Below are 17,757 nucleotides of genomic sequence, written 5' to 3' on the forward strand. Positions count from 1 at the left end.
CTAAGGAGGTGTATTTGTATACATAGTCTGTGGTCAAGCCGTGCACTGTCTACTCGCAAGTGACCTTGTTTGTGCACGTGTATATGGTGGGTCCCCGGGTGGGCGGAAATTGCGTCGAAGTTGTTTTGTGCGCGTGTATATGGTGGGTCCCCGGATAGGCAGAAATTGCGTCGGTCCTTAGCCCAGGTTGTCATGCTCAGATATGCCTGACCCGGGGTCACACACTAAAGGTGACTGCATATATCCGTAGAGGGTGTCTCTTGCTAGGATTAGATGGAAGATCACCAGAATTGGTTTGAATTTTTTTTTTAATTAAGGTAATTAACCAAATTGGGTCCCCAAAAGGGCTAGATTCTGCGCTGGAGGGTTAAAAGTCTGCCGGCCACCTTGTGCCTGCAGCTCTAAATATTCATGCCAGGAGAATATTACATACATGTACAATGCATTAGAAGAGCAGTAGAAGAGGACGGCTGGTCACGTTTTGTCGAATGTATTTGGTTGCATTGTGCCGAAGGACCAAACGGCCAGCCGATGAGTCGTGGCCTTAGATTTAGGCCTGATATACATGACTGTACCTCCAGTTATTCAAGTAGTGGCATGACGCGAAATCAACATTGAAAACATTACAAATAAAGCCATATCATTCTACAATATTATTAACACGTCAATTTTATTACCAAATAATGCAGGACTTGTGCACAGATCACCTATCAAGTAATTAGACTACAATAAACCTATAGATTAACGTATATAGATAGCAAGGTTTTTATAATATAAAAATATACTTGTACTTTGAAATTACTAAACTCTTTTATCGAATACACCATCTATTCCACTGGATATGTTGTAATTTGGCAAAGCGGATGATAAAGTATTGAGATTCTTTGTTACCCTTGTAAAATTCTTTTTTTTTTGTTCTTCCTGATATTTTCAGCAAAACAATTATCCCATTAGGATCAGCTTCGCATCTTAAGTCTTTATTGTTTCGTCATTTTTGAATTGTATGAAGCCCTCATGGTAAGGGTAGTTAGGAGAAGACACATTTATCATAACTATATACTTATACTTGTCTAACAAATTATTTTTAAACTTGATTATAAACTGTTGTTTTGTTTGTGAAATTTTAGAATATGGGGACTGTATTTGTAAAACTAACCACAATTTATCTTGTACGTGTACACATTGCGACGGCAAATCCCACTTGTTCTTAGAGGTAAACTTAAAATTCCACTTTTTTAGGGTACCCACGCGCAGGTTTTGTTTTTAAACATAATTCATTTCTGGAGCAGAGCTCTTGCTAAGACACAAATTTCTTATCTAATCAGCCGTTTCTCTTAATTGATATTTTATGTTTACTCTTCCTTGACATCGACAATTTAATAAAAGCAGAAATATATATGTACATTGTAATTGGTTAAATTTAATTTAAATTCTCCCACCTTTTGGTTGGTAGTTCTGAGTAAGATAATTACTTATAATTTTGATGAGAAATATTTCAGGTTGATAACATTTTCAAATATGTGACCCTCAGTGAATTTTGATCAGTTCTGTATTTGATATTCCTAACATTATATGGTTTTTGCAAAACCAGATTGGAACATTGGGTTCCACAGTGATATCAAGTGTTTGAGTGAAAAAGGGATATGGCTAAGAATTCTTGGTTTGTGTTTGTGTTGTTGAAAACTTGCTGCCTCACATGCTCAGTTCAAGTAGTTCAGAGTTAAAAGTCTTGATTTGTTTTCTTGTTAGTTGAACACATGATTTGGGATGCACTCCTCAGACCCTCACAGATAGTCTTTGCTAATGGTATTCACAGCTTTGCAGAGTACCGCAGATCTCTTATGACCAAATCCGGTGTAATGTCAGACAGCTTGGGACAGCCTGTAAAATATTATGACGTGAAACAAGACTAGAGCTTTTTAATTACTCAACCAGAAGAAAAATGTAAACATCGTTCTTACGACAATAATTCTAGAATTCCCAACTGCCATCTGGCACTGACGCTTACCTGACAGTGCCATTGCAAGACTGAATTCATCCCTGATGATCTCAAGAACAGTCCGCGCGCCAGCTTCTCCCTGACGAACAAAAGAAAAAAAAATTCTGTTTAATAGTCACTTCTCATTTTAATCCAAGAATACAAACTGTAAAATCGTTTGGTAATAAAAGTTGGGTTAATAAAGCTGGATTTCAGATGTAGACCTCCTTTTTTAGGAAAACAATTCTTTACAATATTGTATTTTTACTGTTGTGCACTTTTTACTGAAACTTGAAAAAATAAATGCCCTAATTCTGAGCACTTGGTTGCCCAACTGATTTTTTATTTTTATTTCAATTTTTTTTACAACGGATACGCCGATTAGTAAAAATTCATCAATCGTTTTAATTACAAAATGATTTTATTGACCGATCATAGAAAAAGTAATCTTCATTCCTCACAGATTAAAAAAAGTAGGCGTTCGCTTAAAGGGAATGTACATCATTGGCTTTTGCTATAAGTTTCAGAAATGAACTATTTGAGAGGTTAGTATAATAGATCAAATATTGTTACACTGACATTTTTTAAGTTTGGTGTTCGAAAAGGTTGGAAAAACTAAGAAAAACAGAAATGTTCAAGTAGTCTGGTTCCCTGACTCCACAAAAGATAAAATGGATCAATTTATAGATGATGGAAAATTGTAAGGCAAGGGAACCAGTCTAGCTGGCCTGCACCCGTTCACCATGAACATGTAACCAATAGCAAACAAAATTTGGACTGAAAAAATGGTAAATTTGGAGCAGTAGTTGAAAAATAGTTAGGTTTTTCCAACGCTGGTCGGCCGACCACCGTTGGAAATGTTTACAAAAATACAATTTTCTTGAAAATGACTTCACACCAAGTGCCATAATTTTACAAGATGCTTGAGACTGTCATTTACCAACATCCTAGTAAGGTATTTCGTAAACACTTGGTAGTTTTATTTTTCGATGTTTGCAAATGTTGTACATTCCCTTTAAATGTAGAACGTGGCAAGGACAAATCTATAGATTTCGGTTCTAAATGTTGAGAACGCGTCTAATCACCGGCCCTTTTCAGAACCTCACTCCTTCACAGAGGAGATAACTTCACATGGCGAACCAACAAATTAACCTCACTATCAGCCACTTTGATATCACATTGATGACAAAAGGCCCTGTGTTGTACAAAATGTATTTCAAAATCTAAACAAGTCAGGTGTGTTTACAAACACAAATGCCCCGCAACCGTGACTGTTCCCATGACATAACACCACTCTAACATCAACTTACATGTACCTTGGTCAAATGGAACGTTCATTGACAGCATTAGTGTCTTCTGTAGGTTTTATATGAATAAATCCCTAATCCCTATGATCTCAGAATAAATACAAGATTTCTATTGTTTTAGCCACTGTGACCTTGACCCTTGACCTTTCGACCCCCAATGCGATAGGCTTCTTAGGATTGCCAAGGACAATCCACAAACCAAATTTGAAATTCATATGTAAAGTATATCTCAAGTTATAACGCTGACAAAATTTCTTTTGTTTTTGCCACTGTGACCTTGACCCTTGACCTTTTGGCCCCAAATGCAAAAGGCTTCTTAGGATTGCCAAGGACAATCCACAAACCAAATTTGAAGTTCATATGTAAAGTATTTCTCAAGTTATTGCGCTGACAAAATTTCTATTGTTTCAGCCACTGTGACCTTGACCCTTGACCTTTCGGCCCCAAATGCAATAGGCTTCTTAGGATTACCAAGAACAATATACACACCAAATTTGAAGTTCATATGTAAAGTATTTCTCAAGTTATCGCGCTGACAAAATTTCTTTTGTTTTAGTCACTGTGACCTTGACCCTTGACCTTTTGGCCCCAAATGCAAAAGGCTTCTTAGGATTGCCAAGGACAATCCACAAACCAAATTTGAAGTTCATATGTAAAGTATTTCTCAAGTTATCGCGCTGACAAAATTTCTATTGTTTCAGCAACTGTGACCTTGACCCTTGACCTTTTGGCCCCAAATGCAAAAGGCTTCTTAGAATTGCCAAGGACAATCCACAAACCAAATTTGAAGTTCATATGTAAAGTGTTTCTCAAGTTATCGCGCTGACAAGATTTGTCCGGACACACACACACACCCACACACCCACCCACCCACACACACACCCACCCACCCACCCACGGAAGGACAAGGCGGAAACAGTATGCCCCTTCGGCTTCGCCGCGGGGCATAAAAATCCTAAAATTAACCAAAGTGTGTTCTTCTTTATAAAATATCTGATAGGCTTCCATCAACATATGCTACATTGCCGTGAACTGAAGCTTGTGTGTGTTCGTCATTTAGTCTACAATTTTGCTTTGTAAAACGGACAACATACATCATAGGCGAGTCCCCAGATAATCGGTCGACCGATGAAGACGGCCCTAGCTCCCAGGGCCAACGCTTTTAACACATCGGTGCCTGTCCGTACTCCTCCGTCAAGGTAGACCTCCATACAGGAACCACGCACCGCTTCAACTACCTCAGATAACGCATCGATCTGGGGAGACAAACGATGAGTATATTATAATTCACACTTGCTGATTTCCTACTTTTTTTCGGGAGATAAGGGGTCTGAAAACTACATTTCAAAAATGGCTACTCATGCAAGTTTGTCTTACAATGCAAGGAGGAGAAGAAGACAGCCTCTACGCGGCCGCCTCTACTAGTAGCTGTTTCAGCGAAACTAATGTCTTCACCCCGCTCCCAGCGACCTCGACATCCGAGGCAGCACGCGTCCTTTTCAGGACGGGCGGACCTATCCGTCGAAAGCCTCGCAATCCTGCAACTCAACGTCGAAAGGCTCACTATCGCCAAGCTCGACGTCCTTGAACAGATTACCACCAAGAACAAGGCAACTGTCGTCCTACTCCAGGAAACACACAAGAAGAACGATGCCATCCTTAAGCTCCCCGGGTTTACGCTAGCCGGCCACATCAAGAGCAAACATATTGGCCTTGCAACATTTGTCCAAGATGGCGCATCCTGATCACCAGCAGGCCAATGAGCAGATGATGCCGAAGCCGAGTGGATCGCCACCAAGGTGCAGGAGACCACTGTGGTGAACGTCTACAAGCCACCATCGAGCCGACTAGATCAAGGCTCACTGCCAGACGTCCCTGCCCCAGCCCTGTACACCGGCGATTTTAACAGCTGGCACACCGACTGGGGGTATAAGACAATCAACAAAGACGGCGAGTTTCTGGCAGATTGGTCCTCCTCAGCCGACGCAGTGCTCCTCTTTGACCCAAAGGAGCCCAACTCGTTCATCTCTGGGCGCTGGAACACCAAGTCCAACCCAGACCTGGCCTTCGCCAAAGTTTCCGGGCAAGAACCACTGCCACTTCGGCGCATCTTGGACCGATTCCCTCGCTCACAACATCGCCCATCACTAATCACAACACCATCACTGATCCAGTCGACGGAGGGAAAACCAGTCCGGAGGTGGAACTTCCGCAAGGCGAACTGGGCAAACTTTGCACGAGATGTCAACACCGCTGCCGAAGCTCTGCCAGTGCCTACCGCCACCAACATCGACGACGCATACGAGGCCTACCGCAAGGTGCTCCAAGACGCCGCCAAAAAATACATCCCGCGGGGAGCCAGAAAGAACTACATCCCCTGCTGGGACGAAGAATGTGAAGACCTCCTGCGCGCTCACAATGAAGCCAAGAGCAAAGTTGAGAGGGCCACAGCCGCCACAGATCTCCTTAACCAGCTGAACACCAAACGGAGAGAGAGGTGGACAGAGACCGTCGAGTCAATCGACTTTACCCACTCCAGCCGACGAGCGTGGCAGACCATCAACAAGCTGACTGGCCAGGGAACCAAACCAAAACCATGCCCCATCACTGCAGACGCCATCGCAGCACAGCTCATCAGCACTGGCAGGTTCCCCAATGCAGACAAGGCCTTCACCAGGAAGATCACCAGCGAGGTGAACGACAGTCTGGCTCCGCGGACTCCATCTTAAGCTCCTACAGACGGTCCCGGCCCGACACATGGTGGGCTTCATCATGGTGATGCTGAGCAACCGCAGCTTCACCCTCCACACCAGTGATGGCCAACACAGCAGACTTAGAAGACTCAAGAATGGTGTCCCCCAAGGCTCGGTACTAGCCCTGAAGTTGTTTAATATCTACATCCACGACCTCCCAGACACCCTGTCGAGCAAGTATGGATATGCAGACGACCTTACCATCATGTTCGCCGACAAGTGCTGGGAGACAATCGAATCGGGGCTCACGGCCGACATGGACACCTTGTCCACGTATCTGTCGAACTGGCGCTTGAAGCTCTCTGTGGCCAAAACCATGTCCTCCGCATTCCATCTCAACAACAGAGAGGCAAGCCGCGAGCTCAACATCATCGTCAACAACAACAGACTCCAGTTCCAGGCCACTCCGACATACCTAGGGGTCAAGCTCAATCGCACCCTGACGTACCGCCAACACCTGGGAAATGTGTCAGCAAAGACATCAGCCCGCGTTGCCCTCATACGACGGCAAGCTGGCACAACGTGGGGTGCATCGACTAAGACACTGCGCATCTCCACCCAAGCGCTGGTCTTTTTCGCCGCTGAGTATTGCGCCCCAGTCTGGTGTAGGAGCACCCACACCAAGAAGCCGCACATTACGCTCAACAACGCCCTGCGCACAGTCTCCGGCTGCCTGTGCGCCACACCGGTCAACAAACTACCAATCGTGGCAGGCATTGCCCCACCATCTCTACGTCGAGAAGCCGCCGTCCTTGCACTGTCGCGTAAGGCCACCAATGACGACAACCATCTTCTCCACAAAACTGCCACAGAGACCCCACACCGCGCCCGCCTAGAGTCACGACGTCCTTTCAAGGAGCACGCCCACCAGCCTCTGTGCTCCGTACCACTTGACGTTTCCAAAAGGATGTGGCTCAAACGGCGCTGGACAGAAGAGTGGCAAGCAGCAGACCATTCCAGGCTGCACCTGGCATGGATGAGCCAGGCGAGCCGCTCGGTGAAGACCTGCCTCGCAAACAATGGACGATGCTGAACCGCCTCAGAATCGGCGTAGGCCGCTTCGCCGCAACTATGAAAGGCTGGGGGCTCAGGGACTCCGCCGCATGCGACTGTGACCACCCAGAGCAGTTAGTTGACCATATCATCGAGTCCTGTCCACAGCACCGGCCACCCCACGGCGAACATGACATTATCACCCTGGACGATGACACAAAGACATGGCTTTTCTCCACCGAGTTGCAGGTGTGATGAAGAGACGATGGCAGCATACGAGAGAAGAAGAAGTCTTACAATGCGACATGAGGTTCTGGTAAATTCGAAAGGAGATTTCCAACATTAAGGAACCACTCTCGTTGATCAAAGTCACGATAATCGGGAAATAAAATCAGGTTTAAAAGATTCCCCCCCCCCCCCCCCGCTGAAAAATATGATGCTTGAAGCTGGTATTTGTGATCAACTTACCGTAGCAGGTAACCCATCTAGATTACGACCGCCGGTATTGGAAACAACAATCCCTGCAATATTATGGTTCAAAGCCTCTCGCGCCATCTCGCCTGATAAAACAAAGACAAAAGTGAACACAGTCTACAAATTAAACACTAGGCCTATAAAAACACCATCGTGCACTATATAAACACCGCAAAAAAGACAGAAAGTCCATAATCTTTGGAGGGGTCACAATTTTGTATCGCCTTACTACTATGCTGCCATTATTTATATGGACCTTTGGGGAATGTTGTTAGCTACATTTTGATACCCCGTGTGCTTCCAAAGACTGGAAATCGCGTCCAACACTGATGTGTATGCGGCATGACAAGGAATCGTTCACTTTACTAGTAAACCTGTCGTTTTTTATTGGCTCTAAACCAGTTTTAACTTTATACGTATGGTGAAGCCAAACTGGGCATCATGAACAACTCACAGCGACACTTTAGGGCGGGTCGAGTGCATTTAACTCTGGATTCTTAATGGATACGTTCTCCTCGTAACTGTTAAGGTTACACGTGCATGGCGTCTATGTTCCGTTCGCAGGGTGGGTGAATTTCTACCAATGGACGTAAACAACACTACAGTAATCACTTTACTTGCGCTGGAAGTGATGAGTGAAACGGGCTGTATAGCGATTATTGGTTATTGCTTATTTAAAGTATTGCCAGTTTCTTTTTGTGCTCCGGGGATTACGTTTTCATTGTTTACACTCGACTGCTTCAACTTTTGAAGAGCATATACGGATTGATGAAAAAGAATGAGTAAAACTGGATGAGTGCGTGAACAACCAAAACACGTTACACTAAAAAGTTGTTTCCTTCAAATGTGCCTGTATGTATATCGCACAACATCCGACTAAAATATAGACGATGTTGACGAAGGTAACGATTAAGATGCTTTGTTTGTATTTAACTGATAAACCAACCTGTGCGTATGCCCTTGAGTACAATAGGTAGGGAGGTGATGCTATGTAACCAGTCTATGTCCTTCCAGGTGACACTCTCATTTATGACAACTGACGACAATCGGGACAACTCGACGTCGGCAAAATTGGCCATCCTGCAGACAAGATGACGTAATCATTGGGAGTAGAGGTCATGTCAAGTAAAATAATAATAAAATGCTAAAGAAGTGCTCCTTAACAAGTTCGATTTCTTTTCCTATACACTCTAAAAACATTACTGTGTTTAGCTATTAAACACAATTTCGCTCTCTAAACTTTGTAAACATGTTTAGAAGCTAAACATTACGTGTCCAATTCCTGAACATCAATGTTCAATTGCTATACATCCTTGCTTTAGTATGTAAACATGTTTACAAACGTTGAGCAAGAAAGTGTTAAGAAAAAGTCTTTAATTGCTAAACACAGTTTTTCGAGTGTTACAAATTTTTAGCTTGCATGTTTGTTTTAGTTAAAAGAAGCAAACACTTTTTGTATTTTGGGTGTTTGCAACCCGCTAAAAAACCTTTGATTTTGGGTTGCTTCGCGCCGAGAGTCGAATGGTTCCTTGCCCGACATGATCGGTTCTGTTAGGGCAGGGATTATTGTCGAGGGTCGAATTTTTCATTTGATGTGGTGATTGGTGAAGCTCGAAATGGCACTAAATGTATATAATCGTATCCCTTACTTGATATGTGGAGGTATCCTCAGACTCCCCCATGGTCCTTTATTCGAGACCGGATAGTCAATCGTCACCACCAGGGCACCGTATCCGTTCGTCTCAGCTTTCTTCACGATCCGACGGACTAAGCTCAAGTCCTTGAATATGTAGAGCTGGGCCCACCGTAGTCCGTTTGGGAACAAGGCAGCCGCTACGTCTTCCATGGTCGAGTTTGTACCAGCACTCAGAATCATACCCGTTCCAACGGATCCGACAGCTTTACGAATAGAGTAGGTTCATGCAATAAGGGCTTACTAAGACTGTATATGTTAACGGGGTCTACCCGATGCTCCTCAATACATGTTCCCCAATACCTATGTTCCCCAAAATCCTTAGTGGCTAGGGTTAGGGGTTAGGGTTGGGGTATATTTTTCGTAAGGATTAGGGTTGGGGAACATAGGTCTTGGGGAACATAGGTATTGGGGAACATAGGTATGCACCCATGTTAACTGATTATATACTCAACTTCAGAAACGCTCCCACATAGGTTATACAAGTTGCATGCTCATGCACATTTTAGTCTAAGATATATGTTGTTCCTACTCGACTATACCAAATGGACCTTTTTTGTTTTAGCAGAAAATCGTGTGCTTGGCAGGGCTTTCAAAATAGGGTCAGAAGAGCTCCAGGGGAGGGGCACACCACGGCAATGTGTTCAACTGAGAATCCCTCCCAGTCGTCCCACTTGCGAGAGGAGGAACTTATGCATGGAATCTATATCCAATGTAGGCGACATACCTACCTCTAGCTGTGGCCAATTCTCCATCGTTGTGTGCCAAGCAATGCATCGACGTAGGTGCTACAGCTATGGGGAAGGCAATGTCTTGACCCAACATGGTGGTACGCATGTCTCGTTTGGAGACATCTCGTAGTAGGCGGGGCCTCAGTCGATATCTGCAGGAGAAAATAACTACAAGGCTATCATAAATGCGAGCGAGATTTTCACTGATGAAGGAGGTAAACAACTTTAAAAAGATGACGAAATGAAGAAATGAGGACACTAATAAAGGATTAAATGAATAAACCAATAGGAGGGGGGCCTAAAAGAATAATAAAAGGGGGATAAAGACCCGTCAGTGAAAATAAAAACATGCTGAGAATTGGCAACGCTTAGGCTTATCACAGAATACAATTACATAGATGTTTGGGTGATCCTTATCTTTAGGACACCTCTATTTTTCACAAGTTCTGTTAAAAACTGACTTTGGCAATAGACTGTCCACTACCAAAGTGGCTTTTGTAGGTTAAAGAAATCTTTTATCTTCTGATTAATGTTCTAAAGTTGTAATTTTGAAAGCACTTTCAAAGAAAATGTGACTTTCCTACCTTTTTTGCAGTTTGCCATCTTTGTTTTTGAGTCTGTTTACTGTTTGTCATTGCCGTGTTTTACCCCCTAATTTCCCTCATAAATCAAAGCCCTGCCAGCCTCTTTCCACAAAATTAAACCTGCTGATATTCAAGAAGGGTCATAGTGTTCAGATATAAGACTAGCCCCATAAATGTGGCCTATTTACTGGACTGCCTCCGTAAACATAGGCCACACATCCACATGTACAAAAAACGTGTCGACTTTGCCAAATTTTGATTTTCACATTTAGGCTTACTTTTTACGGTTTTTTTTGCTTTAGAAGCATTCTCACCCTCTATATAGGCTAATCAGAAAGTGCTGCCTGTTTCAGATGTTCTGTTTTCGTGAAATTTCCAGATACATTTACACACGTTTGCATATCAAAATTTCAACAAGAAATTTCACAAAAATTAAACATCTGAAAAAAGGCAGCACTTTCTGATTAGCCTATATAGAGGGTGAGAATGCTTCTAAAGCAAAGAAAATCTACAAAGTAAGCCTAAATGTGAAAATCAAAATTTGGCAAAGTCGACACGTTTTTTGTACATGTGGATGTGTGGCCTATGTTTACGGAGGCAGTCCAGTAAATAGGCCACATTTATGGGGCTAATATAAGACAAGAAATATCAGAATGTCACTTTTGAGTGTCATTTAGTCAGCTGTTTGGTGAGTCTTGTAACCTTATATAGGAACAGGGTCCTAAAAGTAAGGATTACCGATGTTTGGGGGAGGCGACCGGGCAATACAACCAATAAGGACTCTAGCGCCGCTTGCTTCAAAAGTCCACAACTTTCCTGAAGTTATTCAAACATGGAAATCAGATTCAAGTTTTTCGCTTCGAAAAAAAAAAGCATGGCATTTTAATTTATAATTAATTATGAATACAATCGGTTTCGAAGTAGAACCCATTGCTCATAACATAAGTAGAATAGTTGCATGATCCCTCTTCAATTTTTTTGACAGTATAATAATAATTGATATCATTTCATAAACGTGCTACATGTCACTGGGACATCGATCACAAGCGCTGTACATTAAAAAAAATACACAAATTCTTAAGAAAGAAAAATAAAGTCATCAATAACTTCAAAATTAATTTAACAATAATTATTATTTAACATGTATCGTTTACTTTAAAAAATCTTGTTGAGAATAAGCCAAAAACAATAATACACATGATGAAAAGTGGAAAGATTTTTGGGGAAATCGTTCATATTACCACCCCATCTCTGAATCCTAGGCCTACGTGTACAGTTACAGTCAGCTCATCAGCATAATGCTGAACATTTGTCAATTTCTTTTTGGAGGCACTTTAAGCATTCGAAGTGGCTATCGTTACGGCATTCGTTGTTTAGCGCCCTCTACGATACTTTTTTGATACGCACGCAGGTATATAATTATTTGTTTCCCCGTGTTTTGGTAAGCAGTGCGACAGCTCAGTCGAGAGAGGGTAGGATTTTGCACCGCGACTTTGCGGGTTCGCATCTCAGTTTTGCACTTGAATTTTTTTCCTTTTCTAATAAAGTCCGAATTTCATAATGTTCAAATTCACTTTTTTCCTTCTAATTTATATTTTCTTCTCATGTTTTTATAAAAGTTGCAGTACTACCGTAATGATAGAAAATGGGAAATGCGTTACGTACAGCTGCCGTAACAATAGCCACTGCGTTTAGCATTTCCCCATGAAGCATATGAGTGGTGCTATTATTACTTATCAGAGAATATAACTGCTTTAAAATGTTACGTATCTGCAGGATTTACCAAAGAAAATAAAAGTTTAGTGGATTTGCACAACTAAGGTATCACGTTGATGAGTGCATGGAGCAAATCTGCTTTTGACCTACCCAACGCTAGGGGCGCCCTTCCCCGTGAACAACTACTTCCTGATTCACCTGTTTTTAAGTGGAGTGTTCGATCTTCCCCTAACGATCTTTGGCACGACCCATGATCAATGCACTATCATCTCAACCACGAAAACACAACGATCTGCGTATTTGTCACCTCAGCATAAAAGCACTGCAAATATCAACTGTCTATCCCAACAATCGTATTGGCAGAACACTACAGTCGTCAGTCGTCAATCATAATGATGCCTACCAGTACCACTGCGGCTACGGTTACATATAGCCCGAGCATTAAAACTTGAAACACTGCGTCCAGAACACGACGAAAATACTCACCTTTTGAAGGCTTCTTCGTTGTCTCTCAGTGTCTGTTCGGGATAAAAACCGTGACTGTAATATCTGTAGACGGGGTCAGGCAAGACTAATCGTGCATGTTCCTCGAAATCTTTCAGACAGACCGGCTTGTGCTGTGAAGCCATGTTTAGATTCAAGGGCAATCTTCCCAATGCATTCCGCATATGATATGCACGGACAGATAGAAACGACATGTGCATGGGATATGCCCCGCTTGTTTACAGTATGGTTTCAATCCATTTCAAATGCAAGGTCAACAATAACTATCGTGGCCGCGAAGGGACATACAAAGTTGTGAGTTTAACACGTAAAGTGTTTCCAAATAAAGGCGCAAAATTCAATTGTAATGAATATTTCCATTCCTCTGCACGATTGAGCCACTTGCGGGGGCTTTCCGCAGAATCTGGAATCTGTCCTGACTTTTCTGCACGGGGCAAACGCGCAAGCGCTAAAGGTCTGAATCCGGCGTGCAAGACCTCTGACGGCCTGATGGCAGGCATCTTGTGTGATGAATCGGCGAATGCGCCAGAGACATGCGTATGTGGAAGTTAATGGTCTGGCAAAGAAAATTAAATTGCCGGGAAATATTTTGAGAACCATCCAGGGTGACACCTAAGTTCTTATGGACTTCGGAACAGGAATATAAATAATACCTAATTTCAGCTCAATGTCAGAGAATGTAGGTATTTCCATAGGGGGCGCTGTTCAAATTCGACGATTATTAACACTAGATTACAGAATGGTGTACCGTAGTTTGAACATTATACCAGTATAATTTTTGGGGAGTGTCACGGGTGGGGGGTTCGACTTATTTTTTAGGAATGTGTATGATAATTTTTATATTTTCATATAATGATGTTTCTGTGATTCCTTATTCCGTAAGTAATGTAGTAAATGCACTGTACTTATAATAATATTAATGTAACCGAAACATATACCATTTGCGATATAGTAATTATAACCGAACAATATACCATTACGGAGACATTCCCATATAGACTTGTTTAAAAATAGTTACCCCGAACCCCATATTTACCTTATGGTAAATAAGGTATTTTTACTAATTGGACCACGAGCAATCGATCTAGCCAATTTGTGACAAAAAAATACAGTGCCTCTAAATAGGAGCTGAGGCCTAATTCCACATGTCTTCCAAAGGTAAACCACCCACGTTAAAGTGTCTCCCAATGGTATAATTTGCGATAGTAAAAATAATAATACGACATGGGAGGCATTCTCGTGTCTGGTGTACCCTTAAGGTATCATTAATGATGACAAAATGTCTCCCAAAGGTACCATTAAAGAGGTTGTGGAATGCTCGAAGACATTTCTGTCATTTTTCGGGTATATGTAGCTTAATAAGGTGTGATGAAATAAAAACGACTGTTGTGTCTGTCATGAAATGAGTACAAAAGGTACTTTTGAGAGCTGTTTTTCAGTTCCTGTTTCGACCCGAACGTGCAATTTGTGTAAAAGTCGTCGTTGGGGGCAGCAAACAAAACATAGTAAATCTTGACGTAATAAACAGGACTCCCGATGCAGCGTAGTATCACACCTTAGGCTACATATACCCGAAAAATGACGGAAATGTCTTCAAACATTCCACAACCTCTTTTAAAAGGTATTCTGAATATAGGTTTTCCCGGCCAATTTCCGAACTTTTCTAATCATTTTAATTATCAACCATTCACTTTCGCGTGATTTTACACATCTGATCAAATTGGGGTTTCCTTTTCACCGTTGCGGCATTCAGTTGTAATTTTTAGGCCCCCAAGAGTTTGCTCCGAACGTTCGTTTTCATTTTGAAGCACTCTTTTTCGTTTTGGTGCATTCAAGACTTAATTCGTAGCATTCTTAAATTAAGTCTTTGCAACCTTTTGACGGTTGACGCATTCAAATTACCGAACGTCGATGCGCTTATAATGTATTGCTATGCTTTTCGTTATTTATTTGCTTATGGGCAATCACTTTCATCGTTTGGTCATTCAAATTAATACGATTTTTTGATTCATTGACATATTTTCCTATCTTCCTCCGGGGCTCATTCTCCCCAAGATCTTGGTGACTGTAACATTTACAATGTAACAAATAACTGATATGAAGGATACAAGATGTATTAACGAAATAATGAAATGAAAAGGGAGAGAGATTTAACAAGGGGCATCTTTACGATGACGATTTCTTGACGAGCAAGACACCGGGGCGTGTATGTTTAGCAATGGTTGTACCATCGGGAACACTAGTCTTCTCTTTGGTAATTACTTTTTTTTCAATGCAAACCTTTTTTAGGCATCCATTTTAAAGGATGTTTTTGGTGCCTTTTCCTTTGTTATGCTAATGCAAAGTTCTACATTCATGATCAAAACTTTGATGTCGTTCCGGGCGGATTAATGTTACATGGCGGCCAGTTCAGCACAAAAAAGTTGAAAAAGGGTGCCAAGTGTGTAGTTGTCATTATTTCAGAGTAGTAGAAAGTTGCACAAAATATATTCCTGAGAAAAATTCATTGCACAGACATGGGCGTCAATCGTTGGGGGACGGGGGGGGGGGGGGGGGGGAGGTCCCTCCCCTTCAATTTTTTAAAGTGGGGGGGGGGGGGGTGCATCATATCGTTTGTCTCCCCCCCCCCCCAATTTTTTCGTCCCCGAAAAAAAAATGTAGCCTACATTATTATTCTTGCTTAGAATAGCTGATTCAATTACTCCAAACTCGAAAATGTTGTTTAAATGACCATCTTTTGCTCATAAAATAGAATAAAGTTGTCAGAATTTGCCTCAGATCGCACCACAGAGCATCTAGAATCCAAAATGTTTCGGGGCCCTTTAGCAGGTCCCGAACCCCACGCCGTTTAGCTTCTGTTTGATGATGTCACGCCATTTGGATACTTTACATCTACAAAGATGATAAATAATGATCATTGTTAATAATATTATGAGCAACAATCACATTTCTAAAATGCGCATTCCTAAACGGTTTGCTCCACTTCGAATTGACTTGAATTCGACACGGCAATACCATCGCGTTAAGAACAGTGCCTCGAGCGCCACTGCCGTTCGGATCGATGATAGTACCCTGTCGAGCCAAATGATGGTGACGTGCCGAATTTACGTACGTACGGAGCCGAATGGTTCTAAACGCCGTGCTATATTGCCGTGTCGAAAATTTAAAAAATAAATCCAAATTAAGCGAATTTGGCATGGCAATAACACGGCGTTTAGAACAGGAATCACGGTCTGATGGTGTCCTCATTTCTAATTTGTTACAAATCTGAAATTCTATCTCACTGGTATTGGTCTGGCACTCCACGAGCCAATTTTAATGTGGTGATTCCGTGAACAGGGGGGATACGCATAGTAGGCTTTAAAGAGCGCAGTCTCAGCCATGTGGTTGCGTAGGGCGATTTCTAAAGATTACGTTACACTTTGTTTTGAAAGAAAATACATGCACACTGACATGTTCACTCAGGCGGGCGAAATCTTTGAAAATTTCTCCCGTTTGGAAGACCGTATCTTCATGCAACTTTCAGAGTTTATTTCCCTTATAATGATCCAAGTATGTGTTAAAATCGTTGTGATATGTTTATTACTTTTTGTTGAAATTGGAAAATAGTGATGATAGTACGTGCATTTTTGAAAGTTGAAACACTGGCGTTTGCAATATCTGTTAATCTTTTCAAGTCTCATGAATATAAATAAGGTTCCTATCCATTATGGTGTGCAGTACAAATTTGGAGAAAAGCCTCTTTCATGAGTTATTATTTGATAAATATCACCCTTTTTGCCGGTTTCCATTGGTCGATACCGAGACCCACGCCATGTCACGCCAGGTGACGCTAATGTATATGCTAATCCCTTCGTTATCGTGTTGCCGAGCCGAAAACAGTCAACCGTAGCGTCTAGGGCGCTTTGCTGAACAATGCACGCTTAAAAATCCGCGTCGAAATTTTCCTTGGAGATAGTTATAGGTGTATATAGGTTTGCAACAACAGATTAAGCTGAAATTCGGAACATACTGAGATGATATATTGTGACTACTCGTGAAATAACAAAAACACTTCCTAGAAATTCCTAGAAATTGATATAAATACAATATATTTGTGGAAGTTTTCGAATGATTTCTTCCAGACTTATGTGTCAGCTTCACCAGTAACAAGTATTGACGTTTCGGCATCGATGACGGCGATTTTTTCACTGACATGAAGTTTAGAATTTCGTCATACTGAGCATATTTTCTGAGAAACACAACGTTCAAAAGACCATGTTTTTTTGTGGTGCATGAATTTCACTGCTCTGCTGTAGCGTCTAAGTACGTAATTGGATTAGCTTTGCTTATCAACGGCAAGCGATTTGCCTTAGCAACCACATGGCTAGTGTGTTTTTGTCCGTTGTCCCAATTCAACGCATGCAAACAGGACTGAAAACGCGCTTCTAAATTTTAGAGGTGACTTAATCCTTCACATACAGTTGCGTTCGTGCGTCATTGCTTGTATAATGAAGGTCTTGGGAACAACATTGATAGACCCCATCGAGAAATATTGATGAAGATGCGCTGCTACACGTGGAGTTGTGTTGATTGGCCAACAACTAATCAGAAAACAGTGGAATTGGATTTGCCGCCCCGCGTGCACCCACTACTTGCCTACCATGTGATTTGCTCATGGACGATGTGCGTGATTTGTCCAATGCTCAATTTGAACTCGTGCAAAATCGTATCATTAAGACCTAGTCAACGCATGCGCATGTGTGATCATCACGGATACAGATTCATCACGGGAATTTCATGCACGCGTGTGGTTTGCAGCTTAGCCCCAGGCCATGCCAGCGGGACTGACCATTAGTTTACTGAAATTACTTGTTATATCTTTTTTTGACGTCGGTTCAAAAACTGGTCTCAAGTCCTGATGAACAGGGGTAATACTTGTGAAGCACTCTGAGACCTTAGGTATTAAGCGCTATGTATGGGACGGGGTAGGGGTCCTTCAAACCGGCTTCAAACTGAAGATAATCAAGACATTGGGTCGAATA

General features: G+C 42.1%; 1 protein-coding gene across 3 annotated transcripts; it reads right to left on the reverse strand.

Moving 5' to 3' along the window:
• Positions 1 to 651: 651 nt before the first annotated feature.
• Positions 652 to 13,147, reverse strand: LOC119741203 (hydroxyacid oxidase 1-like). Of its 3 annotated transcripts, none has more exons than XM_038216931.1 (8): positions 12,716 to 13,147; positions 9,930 to 10,081; positions 9,155 to 9,404; positions 8,452 to 8,585; positions 7,500 to 7,591; positions 4,380 to 4,541; positions 2,009 to 2,078; positions 652 to 1,881 (listed from the first exon to the last, which is right to left on the reverse strand). In XM_038216931.1, exons 1-8 carry the CDS (start codon positions 12,931 to 12,933, stop codon positions 1,811 to 1,813), a joined length of 1,149 nt encoding a protein of 382 aa, XP_038072859.1. In that variant the 5' UTR covers positions 12,934 to 13,147; the 3' UTR covers positions 652 to 1,810. The 3 variants fall into 3 exon arrangements, with proteins under 3 accessions (XP_038072859.1, XP_038072862.1, XP_038072860.1); XM_038216934.1 differs by lacking the exon at positions 12,716 to 13,147 and adding an exon at positions 12,380 to 12,691; XM_038216932.1 differs by lacking the exon at positions 12,716 to 13,147 and adding an exon at positions 12,297 to 12,364.
• Positions 13,148 to 17,757: the final 4,610 nt, after the last annotated feature.

The sequence above is a fragment of the Patiria miniata genome, unplaced genomic scaffold, assembly GCF_015706575.1.
Source record: "Patiria miniata isolate m_02_andy unplaced genomic scaffold, ASM1570657v1 HiC_scaffold_5, whole genome shotgun sequence".
Taxonomy (NCBI): domain Eukaryota; kingdom Metazoa; phylum Echinodermata; class Asteroidea; order Valvatida; family Asterinidae; genus Patiria; species Patiria miniata.